The sequence below is a fragment of the Myodes glareolus genome, chromosome 7 (genome assembly GCF_982192425.1).
Source record: "Myodes glareolus chromosome 7, mMyoGla1.1, whole genome shotgun sequence".
NCBI classification, from domain to species: Eukaryota; Metazoa; Chordata; class Mammalia; order Rodentia; family Cricetidae; genus Myodes; species Myodes glareolus.
Window position 1 is genome coordinate 58,095,324 of NC_142032.1, and position 17,532 is coordinate 58,112,855.

Consider the following 17,532-nt stretch of genomic DNA (forward strand, 5'->3'; position numbering starts at 1 on the left):
CACACACTGGGAGGCTGGCTGCTGGCTTTTTATGGCTGAGGGTATACTTCTACCTCAGCAATCATAATAGTTCTGTGGTCATTGGTTTGCCTGAACTGAAGAGCACTGACCTGTGACCCCTGCTGTACTTGTATGAGGGTCCTTCTCACACCTCAGATCAGGCCTGCGACAGCTGTTTCCCGAGGATGCCCACCTTGACTGATTCCATTTCCAGGTAGCCCCAGGCTTCCATTCCATACTCCCCACACACACACCCAGGCCCTGTTTACTATATGGGGTCCAAGGATCACCAGAGCGGAGGGGCCCCTTGTTGCTGTGGTCCCCAATGGGTACAGTCCAGTCTGTCCAAAGTGCAAGCAGCTGAATGACCCTGAATCCCAGTTTCCAGACACTGGGACCTCATGGCCAGGAGCTCCTGGAGAGTCTCCCGACCTCCCGGGTGCAATTTCCTCAGCAAAGATTGGCCTGACAAACGCCCTGCTGCCAGTGGAGAGGTACCCAAAGAGTGGGGCAGCCCCGTGTCAGCCTTCCTGGGACACTTAGGCTGGTCTGGGTGAGGTGGGACAGCAACAGATCTTGGATCCTAGTACCAGCCTGTGTGTTCTGGGACCCATCAGGACGGGGCTCTTAAGAGGGAAGGGAAGGTGGCCTATTCCCAAGGCCCTACCCCGCACTACGGTTGTCGGTTATCTCCCAGTCCCGGGACTAAACGATTCTAAGACACCTAAAAACTTCTCAATCGCCACCTTCCTTCTAGTTGCTCACCCTCAACCCCCCCCCCCCCCCAGCCCAGCCCGAACTCAGCGAGGGCGGGACGGGACGGACAGTGGGCGGGGCGCCTAAAGACCACGCCCACTCCACTGTCTTTCGGAGCTGGAGTGAACTGCTGCCGCCGGCTACCCGGGCTCAGATCCTAAACCGGCGCTGAGCGACGTGCCCACCAGGGTGAGTGTCCTGCGGGACCGCGGAGTCTCAGCCCTGCCCCCGACCTGCTTCCTCTGCCCGGGCAGGGGTTCAGGCACCCCGCCCATCTCCGGGTGGAGGAAGCTCAGAGGCCACGCGCCGGTTTCAGGCCGTATGGGGTGCAGGCAGGCCGCAAAGAAGGAGCAGGAGGATGGTTGCTAGCTGTGGACAAGTTCGGCGTTCACTTCACCCGGCCTGAGCTCAGGGGGCCTCCTGCTGCGTCTGGTTCAGAGGGAGGGACCCATTCTACAGATGAGGAAACAGAGGCCACCTAACTAGGAAGTGGCGGGGCTCGAGGCGGATTCCAACTCCTTTCCTCGTGCCGTTATCCTCCAAAAGGCAGGGGTTGGGAGAAGAGTCTGAAGGAAGAACCAAGAAAGGGGTGCAGGAGTGAAACCGAGCTTCAGGGCATCCGGGGAAGGCTGGAGCACAAGCGGTGTGTGTGGGTTTAGCCCGCAGATGATGCCCTGCTGGCTGCAGAAGACGGGAGCTGTTAAATCCCAGTGCACAGTGTGGACTGCAGGGGGCAGGGAGGTACTTCCGTTTGTCTTTTATCTAGATGGCTGGTGTTGGTTGTGGTGCTGGGACAGTGACAGTCATAGCAGCTTCCTGCTGGTCTGCAACAGACCCCTCTTTGGTTTGGTCCTAACTGACCATGTGACCTTATACTTCTCCTTACTCAACCTGAGTTGACTCACCTATAAGATAAGGCTGGGGTGGGCCAGTGTGGTGGTGGTGGCGGCGGCGGCGGCAGCGCATTGCACGCCTTTAATACAGCACTCCGGAGGAGGTAGAGGCAGTCGGGTCTCCAGCCTGGTCTACCTAGTGAGTTCCAGGACAGCCAGGGTACATATAGAAACTGTCTTGAAAAACCAAATTAAAAAAAGAAAGAAAGAAAAGAAAAGAAAGAGAGAGAGAAAGAGAAAAGGAAAAGGCCGGGTTGCCTTGGCGTGGTGGTATTTATAGAAGATACAGAGGTTCTGGTCTTTAGCTCACCTCCCCACTCACATCTTACCTTTTAAAATTGACAGGGTGGCCAAGTGTTTCTTGTTTGTTTGTTTCGAGGCAGGGTTTCTCTGTGTAACAGCCCTGAATGTCCTGAGACTCTCTTTGTAGACCAGGCTGACCTTGAACTCACAGAGACCCTCTTGCCTCTGCCTCCCGAGTGCTGGGATTAAAGACTTGCGCCACCACCCTGCTTGGCCAAGTCTTATTTAATGAAGAGGAAATACAGATCCAGAGAGGGCAAGTGACCTCCTTAGTGGCGCACAGTTGGTCACCATCTAGGCAGCACCCTAGAGACTTGGTGCCTGGCCCTCTGCTCTGTGGCCAGAGCCATGCTCTTGGGTGATGGCACCCAGCCCTTCCTGCCCACCGTTGCCTGTTCAGGGCCTGTCTCTTCTGAAGTCCTTGGTTACCCTCTGAGTTCTTTCTGCTCCCAGGCTAGGGATAGGACTGTGGTTTCCTTTTCAGTTAAGAAAACCAGGCCTTGGGGAGGAAGTGGCCTGTGGGGAGACTCAGACAAGCTGGGTCCTAAAGTTCCCCTCCGTAGTGTGCCGAGGAAACTGTCCCATTAGTACCCCTAGCTGCAGAACAGGGCCTGGGGAAGAGTGGGCTTTGGGGGCATCTGCAGGGCCCACTGAAGTCCACTCTCATCAGGAAGTGTCTGTGCCTGCTGGGGTTGGAGCAAGGCCACCAGGCCGTCCTCTGTTCGTCGCTCCACAGTTTCGCTTTCATTAGTTTCAACACTAAAACTGTCCCCAACCCCACAGGAAACGCTGGCAAGCCAGCTGGCCAAAAGCAACTCCCAGCCGATCAACCTCTTCAGGTTTTTAGCCCCAGGAGACCTAGAGGACACTCCACCCCCACCCCACTGCCTGTGTTGGGAGGCAGACTGGACGGCTCAGCTGCGCTGGGTGTCAACTGTCACAGCCTCAGGACTAGAGCCTGGGATCCCAGGGATAAGTGGAGTCTACAGCACTGGGCGGAGCCAGTGTGTCTGGCCCCTGCTGGGCTGGACTGGAACAAGGAGGCCATGAAAAGCTAGCTTAGAGACAACCTCCGTATCCATTCCATCTTGCTGAGCCTCAGTTTCCCTATCTGTCCAGTGGATGAGAGCAGGTGTATGGACCCCTGCCTGGAGCGGGCTCCTGACTAACCTTTTCGCCTGTCCTAAGGATCATGGGTTCCATGTTCCGGAGTGAAGAGGTGGCCTTGGTCCAGCTCCTGCTGCCCACAGCGGCTGCCTACACCTGTGTGAGCCAGCTGGGTGAGCTGGGCCTCGTGGAGTTTAGAGACGTGAGTGGGGACAGAGTCTTGGGCAGGTAACCCCACATCCAGAAGGACCCTACCATGGCCCCTGGCCCCCTGCAGGAGCATCCCACCACTCCTCCTAGCACAGGTGCTCTTCCCATGCCCACTGGCGTGGGTTGCGTCTGCTTCAGCTCATCTTTAGACTAATTGGGCACCTAGCAACGTTTTTGGAGGCAGTGCCTCAGGGCTGGACCCCAGAGCAGTGAGTGACCTCCTTGTCCCCTCCCTGAGACTCTGAGTCCTCTGTATATCCTTCTCAGCTCAACGCATCCGTGAGTGCCTTCCAGAGGCGCTTTGTGGTGGATGTCCGGCGCTGCGAGGAGCTGGAGAAGACCTTCAGTAAGTTGGGCTCAGGCCCACGTTCCAGGCTGCCTTCCCAGGCAAGCTTGGTCTGAGGGGAAGTACCTCAGTTACCCAGGTGGAAGGCAGAGACAGGGAGTGCAGGCAGAACCCATCAGAGCTGCTGCTGGGGTCTGGAGGGTGTCCTTAGCTCTGAGTGGGTGGAGCAGAGGACCTACAGTAGCTTGGAGTCGGTCCACAACTCAGAATGAATGGCAGGAAGCAAGAGGCATGGACTGAGTTTTCTCCTCTAGATGGACTGGCGTGGGCAGAGGCTGGAATCGAGGGCTGCTTCTTCTTAGGCCAGAGGCGAGGGCAGAGCTCAGGGAGCAGAGCTTCCTGAACAGCAGTATGACCAGGGATTTTTCTGAAACTCTCTGACTCAGTGGATTAGTAATAGCATTTGATGAGCGTTTGGGATTTCCCTACGTGTCTAGCAGCCCTTAGCTAACAGTAGCTATTAGGTGGCATGACCCCCCTTTCTGTGTCTAGCCTTCTTACAGGAAGAAGTACAGCGCGCTGGCCTGACACTGCCCCCACCTGAGGGGACACTGCCAGCACCACCTCCCCGAGAGCTGCTGCGAATTCAGGAGGAGACGGACCGCCTGGCCCAGGAGCTTCGGAATGTTCGAGGCAACCAGCAGGCACTTCGTGCCCAGCTGCACCAGCTGCAGCTCCATTCAGCTGTGCTCAGCCAGAGCCATGGCCCCCCGGTGAGCCCCAGCCAAGACAGGGATAGGGCAGGAGACAACCTGGGCTGGGGCTCACAATATGTCTTGGTGATCAGATGGCAGCTGCCCACACTGAGGGACCCTCTTCTGAGAGAACGCCCCTGCTTCCAGACGCTCGGGGGCCACATGCAGACCTGAAGGTCAAGTGAGTGGAACAGTTTGTCTTCTCCCATAAGCCAGCGAAGGGGACAGGACGACCCCTGAGTCTCTGCGTGTGGGAGCGTGCCCGGGGTGCTTCCTGCTGAGGTGGGTGGGAGGGGAGGCTGCAGCCCCCCTCCAGCCCCGCTGGCAGCTTTGTGGCAGGTGCCGTGGAGCCCTACAAGGCTGCTGCCCTGGAGCGCCTGCTCTGGAGAGCCTGCCGCGGCTTCCTCATTGCCAGCTTTAGGGAGACGGAGGGGCAGCTGGAGGACCCAGTGACGGTGAGCTGGCAAGGGGCAGGGTGGGGGTAGTTTGGGAGGAGCCAGGGCTCCAGGGATTTACTAAGCCTGACTCCCTCAGGGTGAGCCTGCAACTTGGATGACCTTTGTCATCTCCTACTGGGGTGAGCAGATCGGTCAGAAGATCCGAAAGATCACAGACTGGTGAGCCACGTGTGTGTGACCACTTGGCCTCCATAGGTGTCCAGCCCCCTACCGCCGCGTTAGGCTCCCAGATAGATATTGCTGACTCTGTGTGCCCCAGGCCCCTGATAACACCTTCACCAAATTTGTCCTGACCCCAGCTCTGCTTGGTGGCTCCCTCTAAACCCCATCTCCCCACTAGCTTCCACTGTCACGTCTTCCCTTACGTGGAGCAAGAGGAAGCCCGGCATGCGGTGTTGCAGCAGCTGCGGCAGCAGAGCCAGGAGCTTCAGGAGGTGAGCACCCACATGGCCTGATCCCCACAGCCTCCCTCACTATCCATTCTGATTGCCACTTTTGGTCCCAGGTCCTGGGGGAAGCAGAACGATTCCTGAGCCAGGTGTTGGGCCGGGTACAGCAGCTGCTGCCACCAGGGCAGGTGCAGATCCGCAAGATGAAGGCTGTGTACTTGGCTCTCAACCAGTGCAGTGTGAGCACCACACACAAGTGCCTCATTGCCGAGGTCTGGTGTGCCACGCGGGACCTGCCCACCCTCCAGCAGGCGCTACAGGATGGCTCAGTGAGCATACAGGCTGCCAGACGCACGCGTGCGCGCTTTCTTTGCCTTCCCTCCTGCTTCCAGCACCTCAAGTTTCCAGTACCTCGCCTTTGCCCTGGGATTGGGACGGGGGTCTCTTTCCTAGAAGCACCTTCCCCCAGGGCATTACGCAGATGGTCCTGGCCCCGTAGCCCTCCCTTCTCTGATTTCTCGGGGTCTCTGCAAGCTACACAAGAGAATTATAAAGTTGCACTTCCAATGCAGTGGTTATGTGGCCTGAGCCTGTTAGGAGCCGCAGACCCCTTCCCAGAGGGTGCAATGGTGGTGCCCAAGTGGACATTATAGCACACACCTGGTGGTGCGGAGCTGGTTTTCCAGAGTGGGCATGGGTCCCGCTCCTGGGCTACCTGATGAGAAGAGGCATACTTTATTTTGACAAATGCCCCAGATTTGGGCAGGCTGACCAAGCTCCTCCATGCCATCCCATTGCCATGTTCATCTCGGCTGGGCCTGGGTGGGGGCTCCAGGGTTTCTGAAGCCTGCGCCATCAGCTTCTGCCTCTTTACCCGTGCATCCCCAGAGCGAGGCTGGAGTGAGTGCTGTCGCTCACCGCATACCCAGCCGGGACATGCCTCCGACCCTCATCCGGACCAACCGCTTCACTGCCAGCTTCCAGGGCATTGTGGATGCCTATGGTGTGGGCCGCTACCGAGAAGTCAACCCTGGTGAGAGCCTTTATACTTATTTCTGCTGTTAAATCCACAAGGAGCCAGCAAGGATCAGTCCAGATACCAGGCTTGGGAGGGGCTTGAAGTCTAGCTCACTGGTTTTGATCAGTTTCTTAGTTTCTGTGGCTCTCGTTTTTCCTAGTCTATAAAGCAAGAGTAGTTGCACAAACCTTAGAGAAGTGTTAGGAAGTCTGGTGCTGTCAGAGCGACCCAAGCAGCCTGTGATTTGGCGCATTTGGCCATGCTGCATTTTTTAGGAAGTTGGGATAAACGGGTGAGGGTGGAGCTCAGTTGATAGAGCGCTGGCAAAAATTATGAAGTCCCCGGCCCATCCTCAGTGGAAACTGAGCCTGGTGGTACAAACACATGATCCTAGCACTCAGGAGGTGCAGTCAGGAGGATCAAGAATTCAGAGTCAGGCTGGAGAGATGGCTCAGGGGTTAAGAGCACTGGGTGCTCTTCCAGAGGTCCTGAGTTCAACTCCCAGCAACCACATAGTGGCTCACAACTGTCTGTGTTAGGATCTGATGCCCTCTTCTGGCATGCAGATATACATGCAGAGAACTCATACATAAAATATAAATAAATAGAAATTTTCAACAACTACAAATATTTATTAAAAAAAAGAATTCAGAGTCATAGCTGGGCAGTGGTGGTACACAACCTTGATCCCTGCACTTGGGAGGCAGAGGCAGGTGGGTCTCTGAGTTCGAGGCCAGCCTGGACTACAGAGTGAGTTCCAGAATAGCTAGGGCTACACAGAGAAACCCTGTCTTGAAAAACCAAAATAAATAAATAAATAGTAAGATAAAATTCAGTCATCCTCAGCTACTTAGAAAGTTCAAGGCTCAGCCAGGTAGTAGTGGCACACGCCTTTAATCCCAGCACTCAGGAGGCAGAGGCAGGCGGATCTCTGTGAGTTCGAGACCAGCCTGGTCTTCAAGAGCTAGTTCCAGGACAGGCTCCTGGAACCTACAGAGAAACCCTATCATGAAAAACAAACAAACAAACAAACAAAGAAGTTCAAGGCTCAGTGGATAAAATGCTTGCAACAAAAGTGTGAGGACCTGAATCCTTGGAGCTTACAGAAAAACAGAGTGCATTAGTGTATACATGTAATCCCAGTTCTTCTGTGGGAGGGGAGCCAAGCTGGCCAGTCAGTAGATCCTCAGAAGTGAGCCAGCCAGGCAGCTCGAAATGCTCGTCAGCCAAGGCTTGTACTCTTCTTTTTTCTTTGAGAGGGTTTCATGGTGTAGCTTTGGAGCCTGTCTTTAAACTCGCTCTGTTACCAGTCTGGCCTTGGACTCACAGAGATCTGCCTGCTTCTGCCTCCCGAATGCTGGGATTAAAGGCATGCGCCATCACTGCCCTGCAAGGCTGGTACTCTTAGCAAGAACCCAAAAAGGCACGGGGTTATAAGGAGAAGCAGGCCGAGAGGGGGACTCCAGTGCCATTGAGCGTAGGCGTGGCCCTTAGCGCAGCTGTGGCACGCCCTCTCTGGGAAGGAGCCTTAATCACAGGCTGGGGTTCTGCCCTAACTGGTGATGGGCGGGACCAGTCTGAGGCTGTGTAGATGTGAGCCACATGTCCTGGGGCTTCGGAGCCTCGGCACCAGCGCCCTGGGCTTGATCTGGGTTGCTGCCAGTGCAGGTGGAATGGTATGCCTGCCAGGTGCCCATGGTGGCCATCCTCTTGTCTGCCTTCAGAACAGAAGGCCTCGGGGAAAGCGGTTGTGGTTTGCTAGAAACACTGCAGTGAAGTACCTGGATGGGCAGGTGGTGGCCAAGTGGTGAGACGCCTAAGGCAGAGCAGCAGGAGCAGGGATCGAGGCCAGCCTTAGCTACCTGATGAGCCAGCAGAGATGGGCTCAGGGCTTTGGACAATGATGTCTGAGGTCAAGGTGTCAGCTGTGCTGTCCCATCTGTTAGAGAAAATCTGTGCAGGGTCTTTCTCCTGGGCCATGGATGGCTGTCATGGCCATGTGGTCTTCATCGCTCTCTGTGTTCAAATAAATGTCTCCTTCTGTATAAGTACACTGACCACAGAGTCAAAGTCTACCTAGAGCCTTCTCCTAACTGTTGTTGTAAGGAGGCCGCTTGTTGGTTCCCAGCTACTCAATCCCAAAATAATCACACAGAAACTATATTATTTAAATCACTGCTTGGCCCATTAGCTCTAGCTTCTTATTGACTCTTATATCTTAATTTAACCCATTTCTTTATTATTATTATTATTTTTATTGAGCTCTACATTTTTCTCTGTTCCCCTCCCTGCCTCTCCCCTTCCCCCTTCAACCCTCTCCTAAGGTCCCCATACTCCCAATTTACTCAGGAGATCTTGTCTTTTTCTACTTCCCATGTAGATTAGATCTATGTAAGTCTCTCTTAGTGTTCTCATTGTTGTCTAAGTTCTCTGGGATTGTGGTTTGTAGGCTGGTTTTCTTTGCTTTACGTTTAAAAACCACCTATGAGTGAGTACATGTGTTAATTGTCTTTCTGTGTCTGGGTTACCTCACTCAAAATAATGTTTCCTAGCTCCATCCATTTTCCTGCAAAATTCAAGATGTCTTTTTTTTTTCTGCTGTGTAGTACTCCATTGTGTAAATGTACCACATTTTCCTTATCCATTCTTCGGTCGAGGGACATTTAGGTTGTTTCCAGGTTCTGGCTATGACAAACAAAGCTACTATGAACATAGTTGAGCACATGTCCTCGTGGCACGATTGGGCATCCTTTGGATATATACCCCAAAGTGGTATTACTGGGTCTTGCGGAAGCTTGTTTTCTAATCTTCTGAGAAATCGCCACACTGGCATCCAAAGGGGTTGTACCAGCTTGCATTCCCACCAGCAATGCAGAAGTGTTCCCTTTTCCCCACAACCTCTCCAGCATAAGTTGTCATCAGTGTTTTTGATCTTGGCCATTCTTACAGGTGTAAGATGGAATCTCAGAGTTGTTTTGATTTGCATTTCTCTGATGACTAAGGATGTTGAACATTTCCTTAAGTGTCTTTCAGCCATAGATTCCTCTGTTGAGAGTTCTCTGTTTAGGTCTGTACTCCATTTTTTTTTTATTGGATTATGTGTTCTTTTGGTGACCAATTTCTTGAGTTGTTTGTATATTTTGGAGATCACACCTTTGTCTGATGTGGGGTTAGTGAAGATCTTTTCCCATTCTGTAAGCCGGCTGTGGTTTTGTCTTGTTGACTGTATCCTTTGATTTATAGAAGTTTTTCAGTTTCAGGAGGTCCCATTTATTAATTGTTTCTCTCAGTGTCTGTGCTGCTGGGGTTCTATTTAGGAAGTGGTTCCCTGTGCCAGTGCGTTCAAGTGTATTTCCCACTTTCTCTTCTGTGGGTTCAGTGTGGCTGGTTTTATGTTGAGGTCTTTGATCCATTTGGACTTGAATTTTGTGCATGGTGATAGATATGGGTCTATTTTCATTCTTTTACATGTTGATATCCAGTTATACCAGCAGCATTTGAATTTCTAGTAATCTGTGTATCGCCACAAGTTGTGGCTTACCGGGTAAAGTTCTGTCTGGACATGGTTTCTGTCTTACTCCACCCTTCTTTCTCCCAGCATTCAGTTTAGTTTTCCCCAACTACTTCTATTCTATCCCTGTGCAGGCCCAAGACAGTTTCTTTATTAATCAGCGGTAATCACAGCATAATACAGAGAGAATTCCCACATAATTTTTTTTTTGTTTTGTTTTTTGTTTTCTGATTCTGAGACAAAGTTTCTCTATATAATGGTCCTGGCTGTCTTTGAACTCACTCTGTAGACCAGACTGGCCTCAAACTCACAGAGATCCTCCTGCCTCTGCCTCCGAAGTATTGGGATTAAAGGTGTGCACCACTACCACCTGGCATCTGACCGCTTCTTTAAATCACAATCTGAGGTGCTGGCTGTAGGGTGACAGTCTAGTTCCTGAAGGGATAACAAATGAGACAGGGTTTCTCTCTGTTGTCCTGGCTATCCTGGAGTTCTCTACTTATACCAGGCTGGCCTTGAACTCACAGTATCTGCCTACCTCTGCATCCTTAGTGCTAATTAAAGGCGTGTGCCACCATACAGGGTCTTACACTATACTGCAAGTTGACCTTGAGCTCATAGCAATTCTCCTGCCTTGGTTTCCTGAGTGCTAGAATTACGGGTGTGAGCCATCATGCCTAGCTTAAAGATCTTAAATGTAACAGTTGGGATCAGAGAGATTGTTCATTGAGTAAAGCCTTGTCGGTAAGTCTGACAATCTGAGTTCAATTTCCAGAACCCACACAGGAGGAGAGCCTACTATTACAAGTTCTTTGACCTTCACACAGGCACACCTTCCCAATAATAAACTAGCAAATAAATGTTTTTAAGAAAACACTTAACAATAGGTGGGAAGCTGCTAGACCAGCAAAGCCCGAAGACCACCTGTGACTCTCTAGAGCCCATGTAGGCTCAGCAGTGTAATTCCAATATTCCAATGGTGGTGAGATGGGAGCTGGAGCCAGGCATCTAGCTCCCTGGTGAAGTTCCAGGATAATGACAAACACTGTCATGACGGAAAGGCTTCTGGGAAATGACACCTGGTGTCCTCTGACCCTGCCCACACCCACACACAATCACACAGAAAGCAATAGCAATCAGGAGGATCACTTTAGGAGTTCAAGACCATCCTGGGCCACTCAGCAGCAGCTCCAGCTTTAAATAGCTGCAGGTGGAACTGTTCCACCCGTGTCCACAGCCTGTCACCTGCAGGCAGGCCTGCCTACGACACTAATTTATAATAACCCTGCGAGGTGGCTCTGAGATCTCCATATTATGGGTGAAGAAGCAGGCAGACGGGGCTGACTCTGTGATCCTTGCCTCATGAACATGCTCTTGACAGGTCCTGGGGGGCCCCCGTGGGAACCTGCCTGACTGTATCCTGTCTGCCTACAGCTCCCTACACCATCATCACTTTCCCCTTTCTCTTCGCTGTGATGTTTGGTGACGTGGGTCATGGACTGCTCATGTTTCTCTTCGCCCTGGCCATGGTCCTCACAGAGAACCGGCCAGCCGTGAAAGCCGCACAGAATGAGGTATGAACCGACCATGCCTGGCAGGGGTAGAGGATAGGACAGCGTTGAGCAGCCTCTCATCACACCACCTACCCCACTCCCTCAGATCTGGCAGACCTTCTTCGGGGGGCGCTACTTACTCCTGCTCATGGGTCTGTTCTCCATCTACACTGGCTTCATCTACAACGAGTGTTTCAGCCGGGCCACTACCATTTTCCCCTCAGGCTGGAGTGTGGCCGCCATGGCCAACCAGTCAGGCTGGAGGTAGGACCTCTATCCCTACACACCTAGGGCTTCTGGCCCACTGTGCAGCCCTGACATCATTTATTATCACTACAGTGACAAGTATCTGTCCCAGCACCCCATGCTCACCCTGAATCCCAACATCACTGGTGTCTTCCTAGGACCTTATCCCTTTGGCATTGACCCGGTAAGTGGGGCCACACTGGTGCATGTGAGTGGTAGAGGCTTTTGGGAGGCTGGCCAGGGCACCATAGCTCCATCTGTTCACTGCCCCCTTAGGCAGTTGGTACTGGACACTTTCTGTGTGTCAGGCCCAATGCTAAGCTTGGCACACAGGCAGAGAGGTCTGTAAAAATAGTATCCAGACTGAGTGTCGTGGTACACAGGTGTAATTCAAACATTCGAGAGGTGGGAGGCAGGAAGAACAGAGTTCAAGTGCATCAAGGCCTGCCTGGGTTACATAAGGCCCTGTCTCTTACAAATGAGAACCCAGCCTTGGGAACAACTGGTCCAAGTGACAGTCCTGCAGACATGTGTTAGCATTCCCTATGGCACAGATGAGCGTGAGGTGGAGACATGGGTGCTGAGCCCCTTGGGTGGGAAGAACCAAGCTCGAGCCCTGGTCACCTGAACCTGACCTGTGAGAGCCACTGTTCACTTCTTTCTGTTTCCCCTTCGAACTGGTGACGAGGGAGTTCTGGTTGGGTTCATCGGGGAGCAGGAAGGTGACGAGAGAGACAACTGGGGAGGCCCTGGCAAAACTGACCATGGTGTTCCTCAGTCCCACTTCTCCCATTGCCCCAGATCTGGAGCCTGGCCACCAACCACCTGAGCTTCCTCAACTCCTTCAAGATGAAGATGTCTGTCATCCTTGGGGTCACCCACATGGCCTTTGGGGTGTTCCTCAGCATCTTCAACCACATGTGAGCGCCGAGAGCTGCCAGTGGGAATGGGCAGTGTCCTCGTGGGGCCAGGAGAGTTCTGTGACCTGTCTATTCCCACAGGCACTTTGGCCAGGCACACCGGCTCTTGCTAGAGACCTTGCCTGAACTCATCTTCCTGCTGGGCCTCTTTGGCTATCTTGTGTTCCTCATTGTCTACAAGTGGCTACAGGTCTCAGCTGCCAGCGCCTCCACAGCTCCCAGTATCCTCATCCACTTTATCAATATGTTCCTCTTTGCCCAAAGCCCTACCAATCAGCCGCTCTTCCATGGGCAGGTACAGCTTAGACCCTTTCCCTGGGGACCCCCACTTCAGTCCCTGGGCCACCTGGAGCAGCAGAGCCATTTGAGAAATGGCTTGTGGGCCTGAATCCCTGCAGACAATGATGTCCAAGGTGATGGCCTCACCAGGGGGTGCTGGGAACCTCAAGTCCCTTCTCAGAGAGTCCCTGGGGGAGGGATTGACCATACCGAGCCACTTATTGCATGCATACACTGTGTGTGGTGGCCTTGCCCTCTTTGCCCACAGGAAGTGGTACAGTATGTGCTGGTGGTCCTGGCTTTGGCCACCGTTCCTATCCTGTTGCTGGGCACACCCCTGTATCTGCTGCGGCAGCACGGTCACAGAAATACTCAGAGAAGGCTGGCAGGCCAACAGGTAGAAATAGGGAGGAGTACGGGGAAGGAGGGCCGCGTGGGAAGTGTTCCTTGCTTCCCTGTGGCTCCATGCGGCTGGGTAGGTGGCATGGGCTATCTCTGGGGCTGGAGCTGTTGATGCTACCTGCTGCTCTTAGGACAAGGACACTGACAAGCTTCTGGCCTCCTCTGATGCTTCCACCTCGGAGAATACCTGGAGCCCTGATGAGGAGAAGGCCGGGATCCCAGGGGATGATGAGGAAGCTGAGGTCGGTGGGTGCAGCACTTCCTTGTTGGGGGGGGGGGGCTGCCAGCCTCAGCTGCTGTCTCATTCATGGCCTCTTATCGTGCAGTTTGTCCCCTCTGAGGTCTTTATGCACCAGGCCATCCACACCATTGAATTCTGCCTGGGCTGCATCTCCAACACGGCCTCCTACTTGCGTCTCTGGGCCCTGAGCCTAGCCCATGCCCGTGAGTGACATTTCTCTCAGGCATCCATATCCTACCCTGTCAAACTGGGTTCCCCTCAGAGGTGCCTCACCAGCTCCGGGGAGGATTCAAGGATGCTACTGTGGGTCGGGATGCTAACAGGCATTGCCCCATCCTTGATCCCACTGTCCCCTTGTTTATGTGCAGAGCTATCTGAGGTCCTGTGGGCCATGGTAATGCGCATAGGCCTGGGTATGGGCCGAGAGATGGGTGTGACAGCTGTGGTGCTGGTCCCTGTGTTTGCTGCCTTTGCTGTGTTGACTGTGGCCATCTTGCTAGTGATGGAAGGGCTCTCAGCCTTCTTGCATGCCCTGCGGTTGCACTGGTGAGCACACCCGTAGTGAGCCTTGGCATGGAGGGAAGAGGGTGGCATTCTCCTCACTGGCCCCTTTCTCACCCCCAGGGTAGAGTTCCAGAACAAGTTCTACTCGGGTACTGGCTACAAGCTTAGTCCCTTCACTTTCACTGTGGACAACGAGTAAATCCACTGTGATCCCTGCCTCTCCAAATCGGGAAAGGAATAAAGAAAGAACTGGCTGGCCCAGGAACTTTGCCTTGGTCGTCTCTGGGATATGGGACTGGGCAGACACTACAATGATCAGAGCTCTGGATTCCAAATATGCTGTATACTTAGGCCACCCACCCTTCAGCTGAGGTAGTGGGTGGGAGGCACTGGTCTAGGATCTTAGCCTTTTAGAAGTTGCTGTGAGGACCTATGAACACGTCTGCAGACTCTTGGGGTGCAGAAGAATTATCTAGGGTTAAGAAGGAACATTCTAGTTTGATGGGAGTAGATCCCAGTTAGGTGGGAGGAGGCGTACAAACTGGCTTTGACTTCAGGCCCTGCCTCCCTGAAATCCTTAAGGTCCTCCTCCCTCCATGTTTGGTTGAGATGGGAGTGCCCTTTCATTCCCTCTGGCCAGGAGGTGCATATAGCCAGTGCATGTCAGAGACTAGAGGCCCTGTTTTCCAGCCAAGTTACAAAGTAGCTCATGCAGCTGAAGGCCCAACAACAAAGGCTGCTTTGAGGCCAGAGCTGCTTTGGGCACAGCTAGCCACAATGGTCCTGGCCAAGCTGCAGGGAGGGGTGTGGCCTGTGCAGGGTTGGGAATAGCAGTCTTTCAGACAGTTCACGTGCATGGCAGACTGAGCTAAGAGAAGTGTGATAGAGTTGGGCAGAAGAGCTGTGGATGATCCCCAGGAGACACCAGTAGGTCTACCCCAGCTCTGACACTTACTTGCTTGGACAGGCTATTCTGGTTGCCATGGGAACAGCATGCCATAGCACTAGCAAGCACTGGCCTGGCAGTCATCCCCACTAACGGGTGTGATCAGACTTGGATGGACCTGATCCCTGCTCACTTGGCCAGTCAGAAGTCCTGGAAAGGCTCACCACACGAACAGGAAACAGCAGGCAGGAAGGGGACAGGGCTACAGAGGTGATTTGGGAAAGACACTGTCACCAATGGGAAGGTTTAGGAAAGCATGGGGTGGTTAAGAGCATTACTGCTTTGCAGAGGACCCAAGTTTGGTTCCCAGCACTCACATGGGCAGCTCACAACTGCCTGTGACTCCAGTTCCAGGACATCCTATTCCTCTGGCCTTGTGGGACACTCGTACTATGTGCAGTACCCCTCCCCCACCACATAATTAAAGATAAGAAAATCACGAGGAGTAATCAAGCAGATGGTGAAGGAGCTACTATGAGACTGAGGACAAGCAGCCATGATCACGTTCACCCTAAGCTCCAGTGGAGAGTTCCAAGAGAGACCAGTGTGTTCCTGCTGAAGTTGTGTTGGTCAGAGTAACAGGTACAACTGTAGCTTCCTCTGCTGCTGTCTAGGCCTTAACTCCTGGCGAAGCAGGAAGGGTGGACGATCCCAGGATCTTTGCTATCTGGGGCCATGGAGACACCAGCATATGGTGTGACAGAGCATGAGGTGTGATGAGGAGGAAAGTACCTAACCCGGCACTCGTCACGTGGAGAACAAGGCGCTGACATACACGCAGGGTAACAGCCTGAGGATGGTTTTCAAGTTGTTTATTTTTCTGTATAATACAGTCTTGGTGGTAGCAGAAATATGTGCACAAAACAGAATTCAGAGTAAAAAAAAAATTCTAAGTTTATCCCATTGGGCATTTAATGTACATGGATTTCACAGCTCTAGTCCACCTGTACCCCGATACCCCACATACAGCTGCTGTCTCCCAGTAGTACCAGATGGGAAGCAGCTTTGGAGAATCCTGGACAGATATCCAAGTTCCAGGCTAGGCAGAGGGAAGGCAAGAAAGGCTGGGGAAGCTGGCCCCACTGCTCCTCCCCGGGGAGTCAGGAGACACTGACGTCATGGCCGGTCAGTAACACTGGCCCATGTACTCATGCGTAGGCAGGCACAGGAAGGCTACAGCTACTTTCTGCAGATGTACACCTGTAGCTCAAGTGTACCTGCTTCTCCAGGAAGTCTGCCCATTGACAGACCCCACGGCTTGGGCTCGACCCGATGAGCCACTTCACAGTATATGTCTGCTCACTCGCCCTTCAGAAGCATCACCAACAACACACTGTCACATTGTCATCTACAAAGCCTGGCCACAGATGTGTTGCAGTACATTAATATTCTAAGTCAGCACTTGGAGTACCCAAATGGCACTGCTCTGTCCGGCTGGAGCCATATATGGCTGAAAGCTGTAGCCATGCAGCCAAAAGGCCTCCAGGTTAGGTGGGTTCTGAGCTATTGCACTATTGTACTATATTTCTGCTTCCAATCACGGTTCAGAGTCCTAGTGAGAGCGTAAACAAAGATGAAAGAAATGTTACTCCACTTTAATATAGTCTGTAGTATCATACACATCGATGCTCGGTAGTGAGCCATCCAGACCTTCTGCCCAGGGCAGTGGTCACAGCAACGCTCCACCGAGGGCCTGGCACAGCCGCCTCCTGCAGTCCAGAGGTGAAGAGTGGAGTCATCCCATTCACACCCCAAGCTTCTTCTTCTGGTCAAAGTAGGCATCGAACCTGGCTTGGGCATACTCCTGAGAGACAGAAAACAGCACATCACTGTGTGGTCAGGTGGATCTGACCTGGACACCTGTGCTCTACCTCTAAGTGCCTAACTTGCTGCTGTGGACCACCACACACCAGAAGCACGTCTGCATGCCTGGTGCCCGTCCTTGTTCTAAAGTCCGTTCCGTCTAACAATACCATCTGATCAAACCACAATTCATTTATCAGTGGGTTCTTACACCGTGGAGCATGCAAGGAGGTCAAGGGACAGCCTGCAAGAGCCAGTTCTCTTCCCACCATGTGGGCACTAAATACTAGGAGGCTTACTGGCAGAGGCCTTTGCCTGCTGAACCATCTTGCTGACCCCCAAATCCGATTTAAGTATCCACATTTCTCCTGTCTTTGCCTGATGGCATCATTACCAAACCTCTCATCTAGGCTCAAAAGGGGCTGAGTCAAGTGGACAGACCAGCCCAGATTCCCTCTGTTCCAGACTATAGACCCAGCTACCACTTGGCTGAAGCTGGCAAGCAGCACCTATGGCCCTTGAGTGAGGCAGCTAGCACCAGCAAAAAGGGTTTCCAAAGCCAAACTAAACCGGCGCTACCAGGACACCAAATGCTCCTGCCAAGCATTCACACACTACAGTGTTTCCTTGCAGCCAAAAAAAAAGAAAAAAAAACAAAAACTGCGCCTGAAACATACATACCATGTACCCAAATTCAATGGATGAAATCTTGGCCTGTACAATGGACCAAAGTCCCCAGAGGAAATGGGAGGCGAGGGCAAATCTGTAATCACAAAAGTGAGAATCTCAGCACATAAGCCATGCAAGGTCAGTCAGGGAACCAAAGATGTTATGTTATACCCATGGCCATGCTACCAAGCATCTCTCTTAATGCATTAAGTGCTGCTGCCTTGGCCCTTTTGTGGGACTGTATGTGAAGGGACTGGACTCTTCCCACCTCTGACCATGGGAT

At 52.8% G+C, this 17,532-nt stretch overlaps 2 protein-coding genes across 5 annotated transcripts in view; one reads left to right on the plus strand and one right to left on the minus strand.

The window, feature by feature from the left end:
* Positions 1–798: 798 nt before the first annotated feature.
* Positions 799–14,096, plus strand: Tcirg1 (T cell immune regulator 1, ATPase H+ transporting V0 subunit a3). Of its 2 annotated transcripts, XM_048458097.3 has the most exons (20): positions 799–945; positions 3,141–3,261; positions 3,537–3,615; positions 4,108–4,328; positions 4,403–4,491; positions 4,639–4,765; positions 4,845–4,927; positions 5,109–5,202; positions 5,274–5,486; positions 6,046–6,190; positions 11,121–11,260; positions 11,346–11,503; positions 11,579–11,669; positions 12,287–12,405; positions 12,487–12,700; positions 12,953–13,081; positions 13,218–13,328; positions 13,413–13,530; positions 13,696–13,873; positions 13,952–14,096. In XM_048458097.3, the coding sequence occupies exons 2-20, from the start codon at positions 3,145–3,147 to the stop codon at positions 14,028–14,030; spliced, it is 2,505 nt and encodes an 834-aa protein (XP_048314054.1). In that variant the 5' UTR covers positions 799–945; positions 3,141–3,144; the 3' UTR covers positions 14,031–14,096. The 2 variants fall into 2 exon arrangements, with proteins under 2 accessions (XP_048314054.1, XP_087764364.1); XM_087908238.1 differs by lacking the exon at positions 12,953–13,081.
* A 1,478-nt stretch (positions 14,097–15,574) lies between these two features.
* The window catches only part of Chka (choline kinase alpha), a 48,883-nt gene continuing 46,925 nt past the window's right edge, over positions 15,575–17,532 (minus strand). For all 3 annotated transcript variants that reach the window (XM_085693474.2, XM_085693472.2, XM_085693473.2), the window contains 2 exons: positions 17,262–17,343; positions 15,575–16,581 (listed from right to left, as the gene is read on the minus strand). In XM_085693474.2, coding sequence (XP_085549600.1) covers positions 16,522–16,581; positions 17,262–17,343 — 142 coding nt within the window. In that variant the 3' untranslated portion in view covers positions 15,575–16,521. The remainder of the gene's footprint in view (positions 16,582–17,261; positions 17,344–17,532) is intronic.